The sequence below is a fragment of a genome, unplaced genomic scaffold (assembly GCF_019419815.1).
Source record: "Pyrus x bretschneideri cultivar Hongxiangsu unplaced genomic scaffold, Pyrus_bretschneideri_v1 Contig10, whole genome shotgun sequence".
Lineage (NCBI taxonomy): Eukaryota > Viridiplantae > Streptophyta > Magnoliopsida > Rosales > Rosaceae > Pyrus > Pyrus x bretschneideri.
This window is the reverse complement of record NW_025999391.1, coordinates 6,614,730-6,635,809: the sequence shown is the minus strand read 5'-3', so window position 1 is coordinate 6,635,809 and position 21,080 is coordinate 6,614,730. Positions and strand designations below refer to the sequence as shown.

General features: G+C 36.6%; 3 protein-coding genes across 30 annotated transcripts in view; 2 read left to right on the top strand and 1 right to left on the bottom strand.

Annotated features, from left to right (window-relative positions):
* LOC103959672 overlaps nt 1–15,610 on the bottom strand; it is a 41,824-nt gene extending 26,214 nt beyond the window's left edge. The window contains exons 1-10 of one of the 26 annotated variants that reach the window (XR_007252165.1): nt 15,277–15,576; nt 14,630–14,767; nt 14,264–14,346; nt 13,722–13,765; nt 13,249–13,491; nt 13,103–13,164; nt 12,911–13,007; nt 12,715–12,767; nt 11,755–12,640; nt 8,088–9,269 (exon numbers count right to left, since the gene is read on the bottom strand). Coding sequence is in view for 2 of the 26 variants with exons in the window: in XM_048567858.1 (XP_048423815.1) it covers nt 13,482–13,491; nt 13,722–13,765; nt 14,264–14,346; nt 14,630–14,767; nt 14,894–14,944; nt 15,277–15,595 (645 nt within the window). In the remaining 24 variants the exon portion in view is untranslated. Of the gene's footprint in view, nt 1–8,087; nt 9,270–11,754; nt 13,008–13,102; nt 13,165–13,248; nt 13,492–13,721; nt 13,766–14,263; nt 14,347–14,629; nt 14,768–14,893; nt 14,945–15,276 lie in introns of those variants that run through there. The other 25 variants (XR_007252151.1, XR_007252150.1, XR_007252162.1 and 22 more) reach the window with 25 other exon arrangements.
* On the top strand, nt 3,779–8,485 carry LOC103961271 (MDIS1-interacting receptor like kinase 2). Of its 3 annotated transcripts, none has more exons than XR_007252130.1 (3): nt 3,779–5,711; nt 5,793–6,849; nt 6,929–8,485. XR_007252130.1 is itself a non-coding variant. In XM_048567843.1 (3 exons), the coding sequence occupies exons 2-3, from the start codon at nt 6,192–6,194 to the stop codon at nt 7,303–7,305; spliced, it is 1,035 nt and encodes a 344-aa protein (XP_048423800.1). In that variant the 5' UTR covers nt 3,913–5,711; nt 5,793–6,191; the 3' UTR covers nt 7,306–8,485. The 3 variants fall into 3 exon arrangements, 2 of the variants coding, with proteins under 2 accessions (XP_048423800.1, XP_048423810.1); XM_048567843.1 differs by having other exon boundaries at nt 3,913–5,711; XM_048567853.1 differs by lacking the exon at nt 3,779–5,711 and having other exon boundaries at nt 5,731–6,849.
* Nucleotides 15,611–17,103: 1,493 nt separating the features above from the next.
* LOC108866979 (probable carboxylesterase 12) lies at nt 17,104–20,411 on the top strand. Its single transcript, XM_048567904.1, has 3 exons — nt 17,104–18,955; nt 19,411–19,442; nt 20,124–20,411. The coding sequence occupies exon 1, from the start codon at nt 17,273–17,275 to the stop codon at nt 17,762–17,764; it is 492 nt and encodes a 163-aa protein (XP_048423861.1). The 5' UTR covers nt 17,104–17,272; the 3' UTR covers nt 17,765–18,955; nt 19,411–19,442; nt 20,124–20,411.
* The last annotated feature ends 669 nt before the right edge of the window (nt 20,412–21,080 follow it).

Sequence of the window (21,080 nt, the reverse complement as noted above, 5' to 3'; positions counted from 1 at the left end):
GATCTTATGTCTTGCCGCGTATTTAAATTGACGAAAATCTCAGGTAGAACCCATGGTTTGTTATATTCAGTTAATCTCAGTTAACATATTTTTTTCAGTTCCGTAACGAAATATAAACTCTAGGTTGCACAAACACAGACACGGATACAGCGACACGACAAATCTTAAAAATAGGACACAGACACCGCTAAAACACTGCGATTAAAATATAATAAATTTATAATTAATATAACGTATATTAGAAGTAATAATGCGAATCATAATATAACAAAACAATCGTGTTCGTCACATTCATTCATTATACATATCATTGTTTTAAAAATCTCCACCTAGAACCACCTAGGCGCTAGGCGGCTAGCCACTGCCCCGATTAGCCACTAGGCATTTGAAAATTAAGAAAGTGCGCCTAGACCCGCTTAGATGTCCACCTAGGCACCCGCCTAAACTCGTCTAGGTCCGACTCTCACTTAGATAGAAAATCAATAACTTTCTCTTTGCATTTTATTTTGTCAATAAAATGTAGGAGACTTGGAAGAACACTCATTATGTGTTTGTTCCTCATGTCCTAAGTGTGTTCTAATACTTTATAATCTATACGACATTTTATTTTGCAATTTATGTAGGTCAGTATAATTATGTGTTTTTTAACTATAAATAGGTACTTATTTATACAATATATAATAAATTTACTTAAATCTGCCTAGTCCACCTAGGCCTGGTTGTTTAAGCGCTAGGCCCTAACCGTCCACCCAACTAATGCCTAGCATTTTTTAGAACCTTTATACATATTAGCTAAATTAACACAAACTTAATAATTAAAACAACACAAGTATAGTAATTAAAACAAGAAAAGATATATTTATGCCCAATAACAAATTAAAAAACCAACAAATTTTAAAAACTAAGCCTGACATCATTTATAAATAAAGAGGGTGAGTGAAGCATGAACCACTCACCTCCAATTAAAATAGAATGCAACTCGAGTGAAGGCCGTAGAGAGGAAGATGGGAAGAGAGGGAGAAGAGAAATGGAGGGAAGGCGCAGATTAGAGAATCAAGTTAGGTTAGGTCGGGTTGATTTTAGGCTTTAGTGTTCGTATTTTCAAATTGTCCCAAATGTTCCGATGTTTCCTGATCAAAATATTTTCTAAATTTACAAAGAAATGCCCCTGCTGTGTCTTGATCGTGTCCAATCCGTGTGGCGTATCAGAGTGTTTGACACATCGACACTTCGGATTTTAAAGTGCAACCTAGCCTAAACTTCAGAAGATTAAAAATACACAACACTTCGAAATTTCAGAATATCCGTGCAACCTAGCCAAAACTCTCTGAAATTTCCCGGGGACAGATTTTCTAATCCTTTATTTACGCTTGGAAATTTCGAAAGGATATTTCAACTCAATCAAGAGCTGTCCCCTGGCCCCAGCCATCTGAACAAAGACCAGTCCCAGAGTGCGTGGACTGTGAAGGATGTCTTGGACAAGTGTGGAGTTGACGAATAAATATCAGGCGTCAACGTCAAGCGTGTGGGTTGAGGTATGGAAACGTGTCACATGGGAACACGAAAAACACAATACATAATCGAAAAAGAAAAGAATATCTAGAACAGTACAGCATATGTTCTGACGAGTGATTTTCAAATAGAGCAAGCAGCAGAGCAGCAAGTGAACCGAGTTGATCATGTCTTCACCAAAACACTTGCAATACCTTCAAGTAACAATTAATCAAATTAATTAACTAGAAATTCGAATGGACAAATTTGTAAACAGTTTCAGACTCGACAAAATTAGCCAATTGGCTTATGAAATGGACAAATTTGCTAAATGCCCATGGAAATTCAAAATTCAAGAACCACAAACATATGCATAATGCATATAACAAAAGAAATTCGAAAAAACCTGTACTTTCTGGTAGCTCCTCGGAGCGGCCGACCAAATGAAGCTAAAAAATGCCCCTACTACTGTATCTTGACCGTGTCCGACACTTCGGGTTTTAGAATGTCCGTACAACCTAGTGGAAGACTAAAAACACAACGACACTTCGAAGTTTTGGAGTGTCCATGCAACCTAGTGTAAACTCTCTGAAATTTCGGAGGCACAGATTTTCTAATCCTTTCCTTACGCTTGGAAATTCGGAAAGGATTTTTCAACTCAATCAAGAGCTGTCCCCTGGCCCTAGCCTTGTGCACAGACTGAACAAAGTCCAGTCTCAGCGTGCGTGGACTGTTGTGAAGGATGTCTTGGTCAAGTGTGGAGTTGACGCATAAATATCAGGCGTCAACGTCAAGCGTGTGGATTAAGGCATGGAAATGTGTCACATGTAATAAAAAAAAACATAATGCGTAATCGAAAAAGAAAAGAATATCTAGAAGAGTACAACAAATGTTCTGATGAGTGATTTTCAAATAAAGCAAGCAGCAGAGCAGCAAGTGAACCGAGTTGGTCATGTCTTCACCAAAACACTTGCAATACCTTCCAAGTAACAATTAATCAAATTAATTAACTAGAAATTCAAATGGACAAATTTGTAAACATTTTCAGGCCCGACAAAATTAGCCAATTGGCTAATGAAATGGACAAATTTGCCAAATGCCCATGGAAATTCAAAATTCAGGAACCACAAACATATGCATATAATAAAAAGTAAATGAAAAACAGAATAACCTTGCGACAAAAAAAAAACATAGGAAATTCAGAAAAACTTGTACTTTCGGGTAGCTTCTCGGAATGGCCGACCCAATGAAGCTTTCGGCGGGCCCGGCATCACATGGAGCCTTTCCCCTTGCATCTCTCCACATGCCATAGTTTCCGACAAAAGCATCAGCTGGTGCATTTTGGAAAATGCCACAAGTTGGAATTGACCTTGTGAGGTTGTCATAAGAAAGTCATAGATGGTTAGTCTATCCATGTTAAAAAATTCTGATGGGATTTCCCTTGAGAGATGGTTGTGTGATATATTGAAAATCTCTAATCCTGTGAGCTCGCCCAAGTTTGAAGATGTTGCTCCCGAGAGTAAATTGCTGCTAAAATCCATTTGGTAACAAAACTGTAGAGTGTCAAACATGCCGTGATCAGGTGGCATTACCCCCGTCATATAGTTATTAGCCAAATTGAGATACCGAATCTAATGATATTGCCAATACTCTGAGGGATCACTCTTGTTAAATTGTTATTAGACAAATTGAGATACTGAATCTCAGTGAAACTGCCAATCACTCATGTCAAATTGTTATTAGACAAATCGAGAGACTCAATCTGAGTGAAATTGCCCGTACTCAAAGGGATCACTCCTGTCAGATAATTACTAAACAAATTGAGAAACCGAATCGGAGTGAGATTGCCGATACTCTGAGGGATCGCTCTTGCCAAATTGTTATCAGAAAAATTGAGAAATTGAATCTAAGTGAAATTGCCGATACTCTGAAGGATCACTCTTGTCAAATGGTTCCTGCTCACGTTTAGTGTGTATAGCAAGTTTAGATTTCCAATTTGACTAGGAAGTCCCCCACCAAAATAATTAGAGTCTAGGCTTAGATAATTCAAATCTGTCAACTGCCCAAGCTCAGGTGGAATATTCCCACTGAAGCTATTGCGTCGAAGATTCAAATGGACAACTAGACTCCAATTGGAGATCACTGAAGGCAAGATTGGACTGGTAAATACATTATCGGAGAGTTTATGCTGCTTCAAATATTTCGCATTCATTCGACAAAGGTAAAGGGACAACAAAAATTGAAAAATATAAAGGGAACTAGAAGATTCTCTGATGATGCTGCTGTATATTATCATTGTTGACCAAAGACTTAAAGACTTGATACTAACGAATTAATGATGATGCTGTATATTATCATTGTTGACCAAAGACTTAAAGACTTGATACTAATGAATTAATGATGATGCTGTATATTATCATTGTTGACCAAAGGGACCAAAGACTTGATACTTTCGGGTAGCTTCTTGGAACGGCCGACCCAATGAAGCTTTCGGCGGGCCCGGCAGCGGCAATCCATTGAGCTTATTGGAAGTCAGAGGCAGCAGAAGATTAAAGGCACGCGTCCTTTAATGGTCATGTGCGAAATTCCAAGCGTCAAGAAAGGATCATAAACTCTGCATGCACCTCCAAAGTTGTTATTAGCTCCGATTTATTTGTGCCTTGGACAAAGGGAAAAAATAACAGATCATCATGCAACTCAAAACCATGACATTTCATTATATGCTCCTGCTGCTGTTCGCATTGCCACTGATCAAAACGACACCAATATCTCCACGAAAACAAGCAGAATCGCTCATCAAATGGAAGGCTGGCTTTTCTCCATCGCTACTCCATTCATGGTCCCTCACCAACCTCAACAGCCTCTGCAACTGGACTGCCATTGTCTGCACCAAAACCAGAACGGTCTCCGAAATACAGCTCTCCTATATGCAAATTAACGGAACACTGGCTCTTTTCGACTTTTCCCTATTTCCAAATCTCACCCACTTCAACTTGAGTGGCAACTATTTCCGAGGGCCCATACCATCTGCCATTGGAAATCTCTCCGGCCTCACAATTTTGGACTTTGGCAACAACGGTCTTTACTACAGTGATAACCAATTCTCTGGCCCAATTCCGGACAATATAGGTTTGATTTCTGGTCTTCAACATATTGACCTGAGTGGGAATCTTCTGGAAGGGAAAATTCCACCCTCTATAGGCAAACTCAGGGATCTCCAGTTCCTTGATCTTTCGTACAACTCCTTAAACTCTGGCCCAATTCCGGACAATATAGGTTTGATTTCTGGTCTTCAACATATTGACCTAAGTGGGAATCTTCTGGAAGGGAAAATTCCACCCTCTATAGGCAAACTCAGGGATCTCCAGTCCCTTGATCTTTCAGCCAACTCCTTAAACTCTTCTATCCCTTCTGAGCTTGGTCTTTGCACAAACCTCACCTACTTGTCCCTGTCTTCCAATAAACTCAATGGGGAACTGCCTCTGTCCTTGTCCAATCTGAAAAACCTCGTTGAATTGCATTTAGCTAATAATCTATTTATTGGTCAAATCCTTCCTTCTCTGGTCTCCAATTGGACGAAATTGGTTGATTTGTACCTTCCTCATAATAGCTTCAACGGAACCATTTCAGGAAAAATTGGGCAGTTGACACAATTGCAGCATGTAAGCCTTTATTCCAACAAATTCAGCGGAGAGATTCCTCAGAGTCTAGGCAATTTATCTCAGCTTCAGGGACTCTATTTGGACCAGAACCACTTGACAGGAGAGATTCCCCAGAGTCTAGGCAAATTGACTCTGCTTCAGGGACTCTATTTGTCCTATAACCACTTGACGGGAGAGATTCCTCAGAGTCTAGGCAAATTGACCCAGCTTGAGAGACTCCATTTGTCCGATAACCACTTGACAGAAGAGATTCCTCAGAGTCTAGGCAAATTGACTCTGCTTCAGCAACTGCATTTGTCCCATAACCAATTGACAGGAGAGATTCCTCAGAGTCTAGGAAAATTGACTCAACTTCAGGAACTCTCTTTCCACAATAACCACTTGACAGGAGAGATTCTGATTCCTCATAGTCGAGGCAAATTGACTCAACTTCAGGACTCTCTTTCCACAATAACCACTTGACAGGAGAGATTCCTCAGAGTCTAGGCAATTTATCTCGCCTTCGTGAACTCGATTTGTCTGCTAACAACTTCACAGGAGTGATCCCACGGATTTCAGGTATGTTGGACCTCAAGCTTCTTTCATTGTCTAATAACAATTTGACAGGGGTAGTACCAACTCATCTGTTTCTCGCCGTAGGCTTAACAGGTTTGGTCTACATGGATCTCAGCAGCAATTCACTATCGGGTGCAATACCATTAGGATTGCACATGCTCACAAGATTAGAGGTTTTCAATGCCTCACGCAATCATCTCTCAGGCGAAATCCCATTAGCATTAGCTGACATGTCAAATCTAAGTAGGTATGACTTTTCGTATAACAACTTGACAGGGCCATTACCAACCCGTGGCATTTTCGAAAAGGCGCCAACAAGTGCTTTTGTTGGTAACCTATGGCTTGTGGAGTCATGCAGATGGACGAACTGAATTTAAGTCTTCCAGTACACATTCCAAAAGGGCTAACAAGAATAAAGTATCCATTATCCTTTATTCCTTTTGCGGTTTCGCAACTGTTGCAATTGCCATTTTTTTCTTTCTTATGTTTCGCAAGAAGTCCACGATCCGGCCTCAGGTAATCAAAACTTCTCAAAACTTTGAGAGTTTTGAAGCCATGATATTGCAAGAGGAAGTAAAATTTACGTTTGCAGAAGTTGTGAAGGCTGTAGATGACTTTCATGAGAAATACTGCATTGGCAAAGGAGGTTTTGGAAAGGTTTACAAGGCAGAGCTCCAATCAGGCCAAGTTGTTGCAGTTAAGAGGCTTAACACGGACGACTCTAATGACGTTCCAGCGATCAATCTTCAAAGTTTTCAGAATGAAATCCAAACTTTGACAACTATCCGGCATCGAAACGTCATAAGACTATATGGCTTCTCTACAAGGAAGGGTTGCATATTCTTGCTTTATGAATACTTAGAGAGAGGCAGCCTCGGAAAAGCATTGTATGGGGTAGAAGGGGTTACTGAACTTGGCTGGCCAACAAGGGTAAAAATTGTGCAAGGACTTGCTCATGCACTTTCTTATCTGCACCATGATTGCTCACCACCAATTGTGCATCGTGATGTAACTGTCAATAATGTATTGCTTGAGCAGGATTTTGAGCCCCGACTCTCAGATTTTGGAACAGCAAAACTATTGAGTATTGATTCATCCAACTGGACCAACATTGTTGGTACGCTAGGATACATGGCCCCAGGTAATGTAAAAATTTTAATGTTGTGCAACTTTGTACTATCTTTTGTAGAGTTGACATATTTTGTCCTCTTTATACGCAGAGCTTGCATATATTATGCAGGTGACGGACAAGTGTGATGTTTATAGCTTCGGAGTGGTGGCACTAGAAGTCATGATGGGAAGGCACCCCAGGGATATGCTAGAGTCCCAGCTATTAGAATCATCAACGTCAATGAAAGGAAATGCAGACTTGCTTCTGAAAGATGTGTTAGATCAACGACTAGAGCCTCCAGCCAATGAATTGGCAAAGGCAGTGGTGCTTGTAATGAGTATAGCACTGGCTTGTATACGGACGCGTCCTGGGTTGCGTCCAACAATGCATTTTGTGTCACAAAATCTATCAGCTCAGAGTCTTCCTTGCCTTCCTGAGCCATTTGGTATGCTTACCATCAACAAGCTATTGGCCCTTCAAAACTAGAAGAAAATAGAGAACATGTAGCTCCAACTTCACATTAGAATTCTTGCTGCAAGCAGTCTATCAAATAAGAAGTTGTGGAATTTTATTTTTTTTAATTTTTTTCTTGATGTTTACAACAAACTTCATAAACATGTAATTGATATCTGCACCACCCTGATTACTACAGAGTGTTGCAAATTGTGTTTGGTAATGTGGAATTCGTACTTGCATGAATAACCAGTTACCCACAAGTGTTCTATCGAGATACTTTCTTTTTTGGTTTGATTTTCCTATTTGTCGTCATTGATATTGTGATTGTAATTATCTCTCTATCAAGGACCACTAGAAAATGTACCCGCACTTTGCTGCGGGGATTGAATGCATTAATCGGGACTTGAAACATGCATGAATAATTTCTACACAAAGTAACTGAAATGACAGTACAGTACGTAAGAACCAATGAAGTGATACTTTGCTTGCTATACATGGATATCCATGCTATAAGAAACATTCATTTGCAGATCGTATTATGTCCTTAATATTGTACTTATAGTTTCAAGTAACCAGACCACTCCAAGACAAAGATAAAGCATATAGTTTGTTTACAAATCAAAACGAAGTGCTGCCATAATGTATGACTGAAAAAATGCCTCTTAATGTCGTCTTGCAAGAAAGGAATGCAGTTTGAAAACAACCCAAAAAACACCCTAGAAATCTTTACCACCCCAATATTACTAAATAGAAGCATAAATGGACAGGATCCCTCCCTAATTTTGTAACAGAAATTCTAACAAAGAGTATCAGGCTCCAAAGGTCTTATCTTTTGCATAAATATGTACACTGCAAGTTTAGTTCGAATGAAACAAATATGCATGTAAAGTAAAAGGCATCAACGCTACATGCACTGTTTTACAACCATCTCAAGTTGTTGACACAATGCTTAAAATATTCGAGACTCAAATATTTTCACACAAACAGAACACCTCACCTAAACAATATTCGAGACTCATATTTTCTTTTCCTCTTTCCTATATGATACAATAAACTGTTCATATTCAGACGTAAATAAGAGAATCTGTCACACTGTACTATTTACTATTACAGTTGCTAGTCCTGAACAAAAATGCAAGTGCAGCTGCTCTTAATCGAGAACTTCATCAAATAAACAATAATAAAATTTAATGTAATCTGTCAAAAACCCTAAAAAAAAAAAGTGATCATTTGAAAGCACCGTAATGCCTTCGCCATCGTACACTTGCAGCATGTAACTGATGGATCTGTTCAATGAAATCATTTGCTTCGATAAAATGGTTAAAATACAGTAAATACAATGATATCCAATTTATGAGAAATCATGCAGAAGCAAATGTAAATGATAATGGAATCATGAATGCGAATGAGAAACACAAACTTGCCAAAAAGAAAACCAGTTATAGCGTGCAAAGATACTCGCATTGTATTTTTTTCTCGCATCATTCATTTCGCAACACATTTAAAAAAAATTGTTTGAAAAAGCTTTGCTATGATGATTAGGTTTTGCAAAAAATAATACGAAAAAAATAAAGAAACAATTACTGAAAAGAAAGAATAATGGCCTAGTAATGGCAAAATACACTCCTCAACAATGCACACGAACTTTGAGTTGAAATTTTGAAACATTCGACAACAAAAAGAAAGAAGCAAAATTCGAAGAAAAGAAAGAGATGCTCACTCAAAAAGAAAGAAGAAACAATACCAGGCTTCTTCTCTTTGGCATCCAGAATTCCATCATTGACTCCTTCAACCTTAAACATATTTAAAGTACAAAATGGAAAAAAAAAACCCAGTAGAAATCATCCGATAGAATTAAATCATCCAAGTAAAATTAGACCATGGACACAAAACGAAATGAAGGCAGTTTAATCTGACTTAATCAGTGACTTACTAAATAATCTTGGAATCTGTCCCATGCAAGCGTTCGACTTCAAACCCCATCCTCGTTGCCCCTGTAATATGTAGACATAAAGAAAAAGAAATCGACTTTAAGTTATCAATCAAATCATTTGCTTGGCTAAAAAGGTTAAAATACAATAAATATATTCACATCAAATTTATGAGATATCATGCAAAAGCAAATGTAAATGATTATAGAATCATGAATGCGAATAAGAAACACAAACTTGCCAAAAAGAAGACCTATTATAGTGTGTCAAGATACTCGCAGCATATAGTGTCAAGATAACTGCAATAAAATTTCCATCCAATGACTTAACACCCAAATCAAAGTCAAATAAAAGCTGTCGCTTCATAATTTCCAATTTCAATTCCTTACCAGCCTCAGTGAGCATTTCACCAATTTCAATCTCTTCCTAGAACTTTTATACTTATCTCTGTGGTAGAATTGAGAAAGAAAAAAAAAAATACTCAAATTCAAGTAAAGAAAATGCAAATCCGTATTTCTAGCATTTAACTGATCAAAGAGAAAACTAAAAGCATAATCCTTTAACCGTACAACGGAAATCTCACTATGCTAAAACAAATTCAAATCAAGAAAATGCAAATCCGTATTTCTAGCATTGAACTAATGAAAGAGAAAACTAAAAGCATAATCCTTCAACCGTACAACAGCAATCTCACTATGCTAAAACAACCATCAATTTCTTGAATAATGTCCATAGTGCATACCGAGAGAATTGAACTGTAGAGCCTGGGACATTTGATTAATTTCATCTGTGAAAACAAATTTTTTATCCTCTCTTAAACTAACCTTAGTAAATATACCATTGATAAGTCAATAGTCAAAATCCTCATATAATAATTTTTCATTGATAATAAGCCAAAAGATAGATACTCAAACATATAATGGGCATAAAAGTACAACAACAACAACAAAGCCTTTTCCCACTAAGTGGGGTCAGCTGAATGAAGGCTAGAACGCCATTGCGCTCGGTTCTGTGCCACGTCTTCCGTTAGATCATAATGGGCAGAAAAGTAAAGAGAAAAAAATCCAGACCTCAAGAATATAATTGTATTACACCAAAGATGCATGCTTAATTAAAAGTCCTCCCAAAGGAAAGTCAAAAACTAAACAAAAATGAAATTTAACAAAAATTTAGTGCTAAAAGAAGTAACCCATACAATTAACCTATTTTATAAGGAATCAAATTCATAAATATTTGGAGTGTTGGTGTTTCTTCCTAACAACACATCCAAAATATAATTCTTTAATAGATTTAATTCATTCCATACATAATCGTGCTAGGGTTATTGTGTTGTCCTCTTTGTATTTTTCTTCTCCGAATAATTATGGAACCAAACCTATGAACTGTCTATCCAACTCAATACACAAAAACCAAATTAAAAATCAAGAAGTACATACCAAGCATTATCAAAATAGGTAAAACTTAGACATTGCTCATATGCAGAGCAAAGTACAATTTGCCCTACCAACTTGTCGACCACAAAAATACACAGATTTGAGCTTTTACCTCAAAGAAAGTGAAAAATGGGAACAATCTGCAGCAGAATGAATTGGGCCAACGACAGAGAAAACCCAGTTGAGAGAGACAGACTACGTAAATACCGCTATGAAAACCATAACATTTTTAGATAGTCCATTAGCTAGAACAAATCATAACACACATGGCAGACAAACCCAGAAAAAGACATATTAATTAGTTATACTAGAATTACTAAGACTTGACAGTAAAAGATTTTATTTACCTGGACAGTTTGTATCCGGAAGGTATAACTTTACATATGTTTTAGAAGGTCAATTTTTGTTCTTATCCATAATGCAGTACAATGTTTGAAATCTCGATGTGAAATTTTATCTGAGCATGTAATCACAAATTTTATAGCCAAACGGCATATATAGAAACAAAAAAGTGCAGAAATTTTGAATGATTTGTGTATGGCTCATCACATCTAATTCGATTATAATAGCCCTGCATCTCAAATGATTCGTGTATGGCTTGCCACATCTAATTCGATTATAATAGCCCTGCATCCCAAAGTGTTCATACAGTTATATACTTGTAATGTAATTCCAAGAATAAAAAAAAGTAATAAAATAGCAGCAGATAGAGAATATAATGTCCAAATCTCCCAACAGTCTGTATGCCTCGTAGAGCCTTCAGCAACAAAGTGTTTAGATTTCTGCGTACAACCCAATATCAATCAATTTTTCCTCTATATTTAAAGTATTTTCATCCCAAAAAGCAACATAGCAAACCTGCATCTATACCATACTCATAAGAATATATAACTTCTGTAGCTAATTAGTAATACAGCTACCACCTAAGTTCCTTTGTGAAAAAAATAAAAATAAATTAACAAAGACTAAAATTTTAAGGAAAACAATAAAACTTTTTTCTCCTGTAAGGGACCATACCAGCACCCGATTCAATCAAGGGTTTTTACAAACCCAAAACTATAATAAATAAATAAAATGTGAAATAAATTAAAAGTTGAGATCGATGAACACCGTACCTTGGAAACGGTAAACATGCAGAGCTCTTTGAGACCGATCCCAATTCGCTTGCCGTAGACTAACGACACAGAAGAACATAACCTTCCTCCTAATTTCATATGTTTCTCAGTAAACAAAAAAGGCAAAACGATTGAAAGAAACGTCATATGTCAGGTATCTTTCCCTTTGAGAGACAAATAATTGACATTAGCAAAAGAAAAATGGACTTGCAAAAATATAAACCTTCTTGAGCTGAGCTTACATTCTGGATTTTCTCTTGATGACTTGCACGTTCAAAAATCAGGGGTCCAGAAAACTTTCAAAATGATAAATAAAAAAATTATGTCCTCCATATCATATAACGTAGTAACAAAAGAAGCAATGCAAAACAGTCTCTATGAACCAAGTTAGCATCCATAGGCACACCCCAACAGTCTGAAGAATTTTGTTCCAAGTATAGTGCACCTTTCATTTTCAAAATAAAAAATCTTCTTGTACCAAGTAAATGACAACATAAAGTATCAATTTTCAATCTACAGAATTTTGTAATCAAACCCATATATATATAGACACACACATAGAAAAATCAACTATGAAGCTACCAGAAAAGCCCAAAGTCTTGACAACGTCCAAAGCTTTGGATACACTAATTCTAGGTTCAGAAAGAACCAAAACATCAAAGGCATGAAAATTGAGCATGTTTCCCATCTCTTCTCGAGAAACAAGTGGGCTATGCAAAATTGTGCTCAATTTCATATGCGGCAAGTCACCCCAACCATCAATAGGCTTGGCCAGTGCATTTATAATACGACTTAAAAAGCCTCACTTACTGGTATCTGAGCAATTCTTCCTGTTGCTTATATATATAAGTACACTTTTGGTTTTGGAGGAGGAAGCAACCATACCCTGAATATATATAAGCACGCTTTTGGATTTGAAGAATTTCTTCTTGGATAATAAAAGTGCAGGGTAAAACATACTTGAACCATTTCACTGAAGAAGTTGAAACCTCCAAGGTCCATAATGTATCCAGCTAGCAAATATTCACTAATAACATGTCAAGTTTTGGTATGAAGGAAGCAGAATATGAACATTAAGTAAGATCATAGCATTAAGTTTTCTCTATAAGTTCAATAAGTTCAAGAAGTTTGGAAATATATGTACACGCGTATGTACTTATGAATGTATGTATCATATCGGTTGTCCAGCGCAAGCAAAGGCAATGCCACCACAGGTTGCAGATACAATAATGACCACCAAATCTGATATTAATCTACAATGAAACCAGTAGATGAGTTCAAAATCAGCATTTTTTGTTAAGAGAAGACCAATGAACTTAACGAAACTGTAATGAGCCAGTAAGTTTACCTCAAGTCTAGCTGCAGTACTGGATATTTTGATTTAAAATTTGATATTATGAAGACATTGTCCTAAAAATATTAATAACAAAGTTACATTTAGGACTGTTGAGATAAATAACCGGAGCAATTATATTTTTCATGAAGCAATTTCACATTGTGATCAATCAGTGTTGGTGTATCTTCTCCTCTATTATCATTATCCAGATTGAAAACATCATGTAGTTGAAACGACCAATTTATACTACAACATAGTTGGTGAGAACAGGCCATAATGGCTAGATTCAATTGACAAAGAATATATGAAATACTGAACTGAATTTAAGTTAGAAGCATGTACTTTTCATCTTTCGTCTAATTTTTCTTCGACTTTACTCTTGCAACTGTTTCTAGTACCGCCTGATCCACACAAAGATAGGTAAACAATGAAATTAGAAAGAATTACAACATATCGCATTTGAGACCGAATCAAGTATGCATCAAAACATTAGATTGCACTATATTTGCGCTAGCAACCCATGAATTATGATAAGAAATGGTTCAAGGTACAGGTTTCAAATTCCTTAAATAAAATTGAATCAGATCTTAAGAAATGGTTCAATGCTAGATAAAATTTGCTTAGTATTCACCTGCTGGCCAGCGACGCTGTTATTGAAACTTCCAGGATTAGTTGCTGCAAGTATAATCAAGCAAGGGAAACAATAAATTTAATTTAAGACTAAAAACATGAATTAGCTAACAATAACAACTACATTTAACAATTTAAGCATAATCTGATGGATTTTAAAGAATGAAATTTCACCACAACCAACTTTTCTTAACAAATTTCTCATCTTTTCCTCTCATCCAAACACAAAATCCGAAGATCCTTCAAATTTTATTCTCTTTTCGTTTCAGGTTTCGACCTAAAACCCTAATTTGAACCAAAATGCATAGAAAGAGGAAGCACATCGGATCTAATACAAACCTTCATTCTGATCATTCTCTTTGAACTTGTTCAATTATATTAAACTACATATAGGGAGAGGGAAAATATAGCACTATTAGCTTATTGTAAGCCCATTAAGCCTATAAGTTCACTGGTTTCCACTATAACGATCATATAATCCGCATTTAGAAGGTGAATCAGAATCCAATGTCAATGAAAGCAGAATGGTAAATAAGAGCTTACTTGTTTCGTATGAATATCCAACACACGTTGATATGTCATTGTGGTTTCCAATTGAATCATGAATTCCAGAATGTAAACCGTACCTTGAGTATAAGAAAACCCAGAAAAGGAAAATTAAATCCCTCACAAATGGTGCAAGAAATATGAGAAACCTATATTAGTTCCAACGGTGAGCGTTTTCATCAAAGAAGTAGACAATCCACATGCCAAATCACCAATCGAATATGAAGATGATCACTAAGAAGAAATCCCTAAAACCCAATATATTATTAGAGTTGAAAATCGAAATTAAGCCAAAACGGAACCTTCACTACCCAAATTAAGCAAATAATCCACTAACCCAACAAAAAGGCAAAGAAAAATCACCTCTAGATGACTGCCATTGATTCAATGCACAGAGAGCTTGAGCTGCTTCATATTGTTCTGAAATTAGAGAGAGGGTGTGAGAGATCATGAGAGGAACGGAGGGCTGAATGCCGGAGTGAGACTCAGCACGTCTCTTCTCTGCATGTAAAAGATGCCGCACAATTATGCAACTGAATCCGTAGACTTATAAACATCACAATTATAAATTCTGAAACTGATATAAATTCAGTAGACTATACACAAAGCATGAACACCAAAGCTTACCAAACTCATGTGCTTGCATGAAGCTACTTTTGGTCATTTTTCTACTATCTACGGCATAAAAAGGACCAAACTATAACGGCAAACTATATACTTAATTTTCTATAATACCCAAAAAATTAAATTAAATGAAAATTGAGTGCAAGCCCCAGGAAAAAAAAAAAAAAATCTTTTGGAGAAATCAAAAAAATTCAATCAGGTAATCAATCAATTAAGTACCTAATTCTCTTGGATGCCTTGAATAAATATAACACTCCAAGATAAATAATTAACTGTCCAATATTATATTTTTCCTGTTTCTTTCTTCTTATTCTCGGGAAAGAAACAAACTCAAAAACAAATAATTGAAGAAAACAAACAGAAAATATTGGGGAGGAGTGACATACAATCTGCTGAGTTCTTCTTCGCTTTGCACATAAGAGATGGTGCCTTCTCATCTAGTTCATGCATGTACTGCCCGGAGTGAGATGGTGAGCGGGCGAGAGAGAGTCGGGAGAGAAAAAGAGGGAAAGAATAGGGAATGGAAACGGACGGGACAAAGGAGTCGAAGCAGAGCAATCCACGATGATTGACGAGTGGGCGCCCTTCTACTGTGCAAAGCGGTGGCAATTTCGTTAATAAATAGAAATTACCAATCTGAATGGCACCAAAGGGTTGGTGGCAATTTTGTAAATAAAGTGAAATCCACCCCGAAACACTGTTCATTTATAGGATTTATGATGTTGTATTCTCATTGCGTCCGCCTTATAAGGATAAGGATCCTTCACACCATTCTGTAAATAATCAATGAATGTTATAATTTACACCAAATTTGATAGGTTCAAATTTAACATTAGAACACAAAGTTATATATATGGTATTGATAAATCTGTCTTCATTTATTTAATTGTCATGTCACAATTAGATAACTAAACGATTTTTGCTTTCAGTAAATTTTTACATGAATGGTCTTTCAATGGTAATCGAAAAATTAATTGAGATTATGAGAATATTGTTCAAGAAAACATACATAAAGCTTATAAAACATAGAGTAATGTTATTCATACCATGTTTTTATACCACATCATTTGAAAAATTTGCAAAATCCAAGGAAATGAAGGAGAAAGACTCCTCTTATACCACAATCATTATTTAATTAACTAGTTTTTCTTAATTATTAGTTTATTAAATAATGAACTAAATTTAAAAATTTGATTAATTCAAATAATGTAACTGTCCACATCAAATGTTACCTAAGATGATATAAAATATAGTACAAAAATATGGTATGAATAGGAATTTAGTAGGTTGTAATATAAGTCATAAAACGGATTACAACAAGGGAAAAACCACAAACACTAGTTCAAGAACGAGACTATCTTTTCTGCATGGGCACAGCATTCTCACAGGTAGGATCGGACAAATGGTAAACATGGTCCTCCCCCTTTGCTTCTATCACCTTCACAACTCCATTCCATCCACTCCCTCTCGGCGCCTCCCCATAGTACCATCCCTTGTCTTTCAACACATCTAACTCAGCAACAAAAACCAGCACTTTCCCACACCCCAATTCCCCAAATTTTGGATCCTTTTCAGGGTTGAAAGCGGGTCATCGGATCCAATAGTCGACGGGTAGGTAAAACGCCACAATGCAGCAATAAACTCTCTTTTAGCTGCAGGGGCGGTGATCTCTCCCCCAATTGGATCTTCCCCCAGAAATATGGATCGATCAACACAACCCCAATCAGCTTAACACCAACCAGCCCCTCAGAGCCTACTCTCACCCCAATTGGATTTTTTGTGCGGTTGCTGTATGTGTTCGGTGGCTATGGTGGGACAGGGGAGAGGAAGAGCGGCGAGGCGAGGGACGGGAGAGAGGAAGGGATGAACCTCCACGTTTTTTTCCCTTACTTTAAAAGCTTTTATTAAACAAAAACAAAAAATTTATGAATTAAATTTTTTATTTGTTTTTTATTCCCATGGTGCATAATGGGCATCCAGGTCATTGTAAATGTGAACCTTATATTTACCACGTTATCATTTAATAGTTAAATTGATAGAAAATTTAACGGATGTTTGGTATTATAACGATTTTGTAAGTTGATGTGTAACATTATAATATTTAAAAGATGAAGTATGAGATTGTTATGTGATCCAAAATTAAGGTGATAAAATTTCACTAGAGCTGTGTGCTATCCAGGGTTGTTGAATCTGTCTGGCTAGCTAGCATCGTATCTTTCTTCTTTGACAGCTGTGGCAACTGTGTCCGTTGAAATTCCATGGCCTACGTCCTGTTAAAACTAATAATGCATGAGGCTGTCGGCAGCATAAGAACAGTGAGAGAGGCCTCCATAGCTGTTTCTTATTCTTCTACTTTCTTCATTGAAGTTGAAAATCCAAAACATGAGCAACGAAGAACTGTCTTATGACTTTTCTCCAATGATCAAAGTATACAAAGACGGTCGAGTCGAGAGACTCCTAGGCACAGCCACAGTTCCTCCATCAACACAACCCGAAACCGGAGTGCAATCCAAAGACATTGTCATCTCCCAACAACCAGCAATATCTGTAAGGCTCTACATCCCCAAATCCGCTGCCACCAAACTCCCTCTTCTTGTTTACTTTCACGGCGGTGGCTTCTGCATCCAAAGCGCCTCCTCCCCCACGTATCACAACTACCTTAATTCCTTAGTCTCCGAGGTCAATGTTGTTGCCGTCTCTGTTGAGTACAGGCTTGCCCCGGAGCACCCAATCCCAGCTGCCTACGACGATTCATGGGCTGCTCTCAAATGGGTGGCTTCCCATTTTGATGGAAAGCGAAAAGGCGGTGAAGAAGAAGATGAAGATTGGATAACTAGCTATGCGGATTCGCAGCGCGTGTTCTTCATGAGTTAGCCTATGAGGTCTGTCCAAAGATCGAGCTCGGAAGGGATTGAAGAATTTACAGAGTTGAATGAAAGATCAAGGTACCGGAGCTCCATGAGTTAGCCTATAGAGGGTGGAATTTTCCCTCCCAGAGAATTCACACTCAGGTCAATAAATTGAAGACCATAAATTATACATATACTTCACAACGTAAAAATACTGTTCATAACAGTGAACTACCGAAATTTTCCTCCAATTACTCTTTGGAGCTCTATTTTTTCCGTTTCTATACAGCGAAGTGGCGGATTTACCCTTTTTGGCCACGCGTTTCATTTGTGCTGTTCAGCCTTCCCATTCTCTTCCCTCATCGGTACCCACGTGTCCGTTAGCTTCTAAGCAATGTCGACATGTTAATCTGATTCCAACAGTTATCCACCCGCTCTTTTCGTTTTTGGTGGGGAAGGTGCTCGACGGCTCTTCCATTTTCTTCCGTCACTTTTCCTTTTCTCTTCCTCTGTTTTTGTGTGCTTTTCTCCCTGCATCAATCCTAGGTGTTTCCCTGCTTCTCTCCACCTCCTCCTCCGCCCAAGAACCACTAGTCAGTCTGGTTTCTCTGGCTTTTTCAGATGGTGCCCAAGATTTCGTCATGGAGGTCATGAATGATGAATGATGAATGATGAATCAGTAGCTTTATTATGAGATTTGATGACAAAGATGAAATCTTTGAGCTTGCTTTTTATTTATATTTTTTTGGGTAGTATTGATGTGATATCAGTAGCTTTCTGATGAGATTTGATGACAAAGATGAAATCTTTGAGCAGCGTGGGGGTTAAGTGTGGTTTTTCGATGCTTTTTTTTAGCTTTGATTGCAGAGCTTTACCATTTACTGTGGTGGACAAAGAGGTTTACCAACAGAGAGATTGAGGAAATAAAATGTTTATGCATATTATTATGAATTTTAATATATTTTCATTTATTAAAAATAGAGATTAATTGTAAATATAATACCTACAATATTTAACATAGCTTTTTTCCCAATGTTATTTTCCAACGCCTAACGTTTGCTTTTGTTTATGCGCTTGATTGAAGTGTTATTTCATTTTTTAACGCTTTTAATTGATTCATGTTTATGTTTGAATCAGTAAAGAAACGTTGCTAATGTTGTACCTGTGACAATGCAACGTTGATATGCTTTTGTGCTAATTTGGCTTCAGTTATTTGGTAAGAGAACTTACTTTAACCCTCCAGTTTAATTCATTTTGTGTTATCAGTTTTCTTAAGTGGAAGCAATAAGTATGTTTTATACAACATATTTTAAATAATTACATAAAAGATTACTTTCTAAAGATTGATTTGAAAATTTATAAACTGAATTTAAATTTAAGAAACGCATGAATGAATTTAGCAAAGAAAACAAAAGATGAGAACTATTTTAAAATTTTTAAAATGTGTTCTAGGGTTTAGTAAGAAAAGTTGTTCCATGAGTTGTGTTTTGAGGTTTACGTTTATGATGTGAATAGAAATATGAATGAAATGCACATACATTATTTTTAATATTTTAAGAGATGATGTTTATTGTCTGGAGAAAATAACAGCATCGTTCCTACATGTTAAGTTTATTTATTTTTTCAATTATTATGGAGAAAATCTGAGGCCAAGTTCTTCGCTCTTCTCAGTTTCTGCTGCTGATCGGCTGTCATCACACTATGTAATGAACTCTTCTTCTTCAAATATATCATCTTCTGATTGTGTAATCTTCATGGTCTGTTTGGTCTCTTCCATTTCCAATTTTATTCTTGCTGTTGGTTCTCTGTTTGAAGTTGGGAAAAACTCATATGTTGCTTTTACAGTTTGATTAACAGTTCTCAATTAGAATTGGCAAATTCTTTTACTAAACATTTTTTTTACTCATATTTCTAACTTTGGAGGTTCATTCTGATTTGAGATGGAAATTAATGTTATCAAGAGTTTAAAATGTGATGTAAGATGGAAACTATTATGATTTTGTAGAGAAAATAAGCTTTTAAATGAAACTAAGCTATAAAAACAAAGTCAAGGTTAGGTTAAAGGGTTTAAGAGAGTAAAATTCGGATTATGAAGGGTTAGAGAGGTATGGGTGGGATTGGTTGAAGGATTTGATGGAAGCTAACTCTTAATTGTGATGCCGTTAAAAAAAATAAGTCAAGGATAAGTTGAAGGGTTAGAAAGAAACTAGAGTGGAATTAATTGGAAATGAACCATTCACTAGAAATCGATATATTTTTAGGTGTATTCGGAATACAAAGTAGTATAATAAGTGGTATATGTGGTTTATATTTTCTATACTTTTTTCTTATAATCTCTTATGCCTTGGTCTAATTACTTTCTTGAATTTGATCTGTTTTTGTAGAAACTTGGTTGCATGGCAAGTTGGAAATGCACAAAAATTTGACTGCGTCTTATAGAATTGCAAGAGAAGGTCATCTCCATTTCGTGCAAAATCAGACTTATTTCTGCACACAAAAACACTAGGTAAACACTCTTTATCCTTAGTTTGTTCATGATATAATTCTACTATATAAATTTATTTCACTTTTTTTCCCCTTGCCTGGGATGCTTCCTTAATGACCAACATAGCAAAGGACAACTTTTAGTGTTGCAGTAAACAACATTTCCCATTAATATTTTTGGACAGGAAGCAATTTGTGTTTTTCCGTATCCAAAGAACTTTGTAATGTTTTTAATAGACGAAATAGGTTTCTCTTTTGATATTTAAATTTTTTTCATTCATGATGAGGTTGTGTATAATTTACATTGGCATTGGTAACTTAGTTTTTGACTCAAACATTATTTATGAAAATTAATATTGCATAATCTTTTATATAGTTTTCAATTCCGCAACAATGCGGGTACAAATTCTAGTCAAACCTATGTTATCCAAAATTGGGCTAGAGAATTGGTTATGAGTCTCTTCATAAAAGTTGCTGCCTAAGTCCAAAGTTGTGAGCCTGGAGAGATTTCCAACGGCAGATGGTACGGGCCCTCGGAAATTGTTGCCACTTAGGATGGACACTGAAGAATGTCCAGGCCCAGCGTGCGTGGACACTGAAGGATTTGACGTCTTGGTCAAGAGGATTCAAATCTCTTGGTCAAGTGTGGAGTAGAGTTGACGCGTATAATATTAGAATCATTAGAATCAACGTCAAGAGTGGGTTGAGGTATGTAAATGTGTAACATGTAAACAAGAGAAACACGACACATAACGAAGCAGCCGGCCCAATGAAGCTTTTGACGGGCCGGCCGTGGCTACCCATTGAGCTTATTGGAAGTCAGATGCGGGATAAGATAAAAGGTTAGTGCCTATACT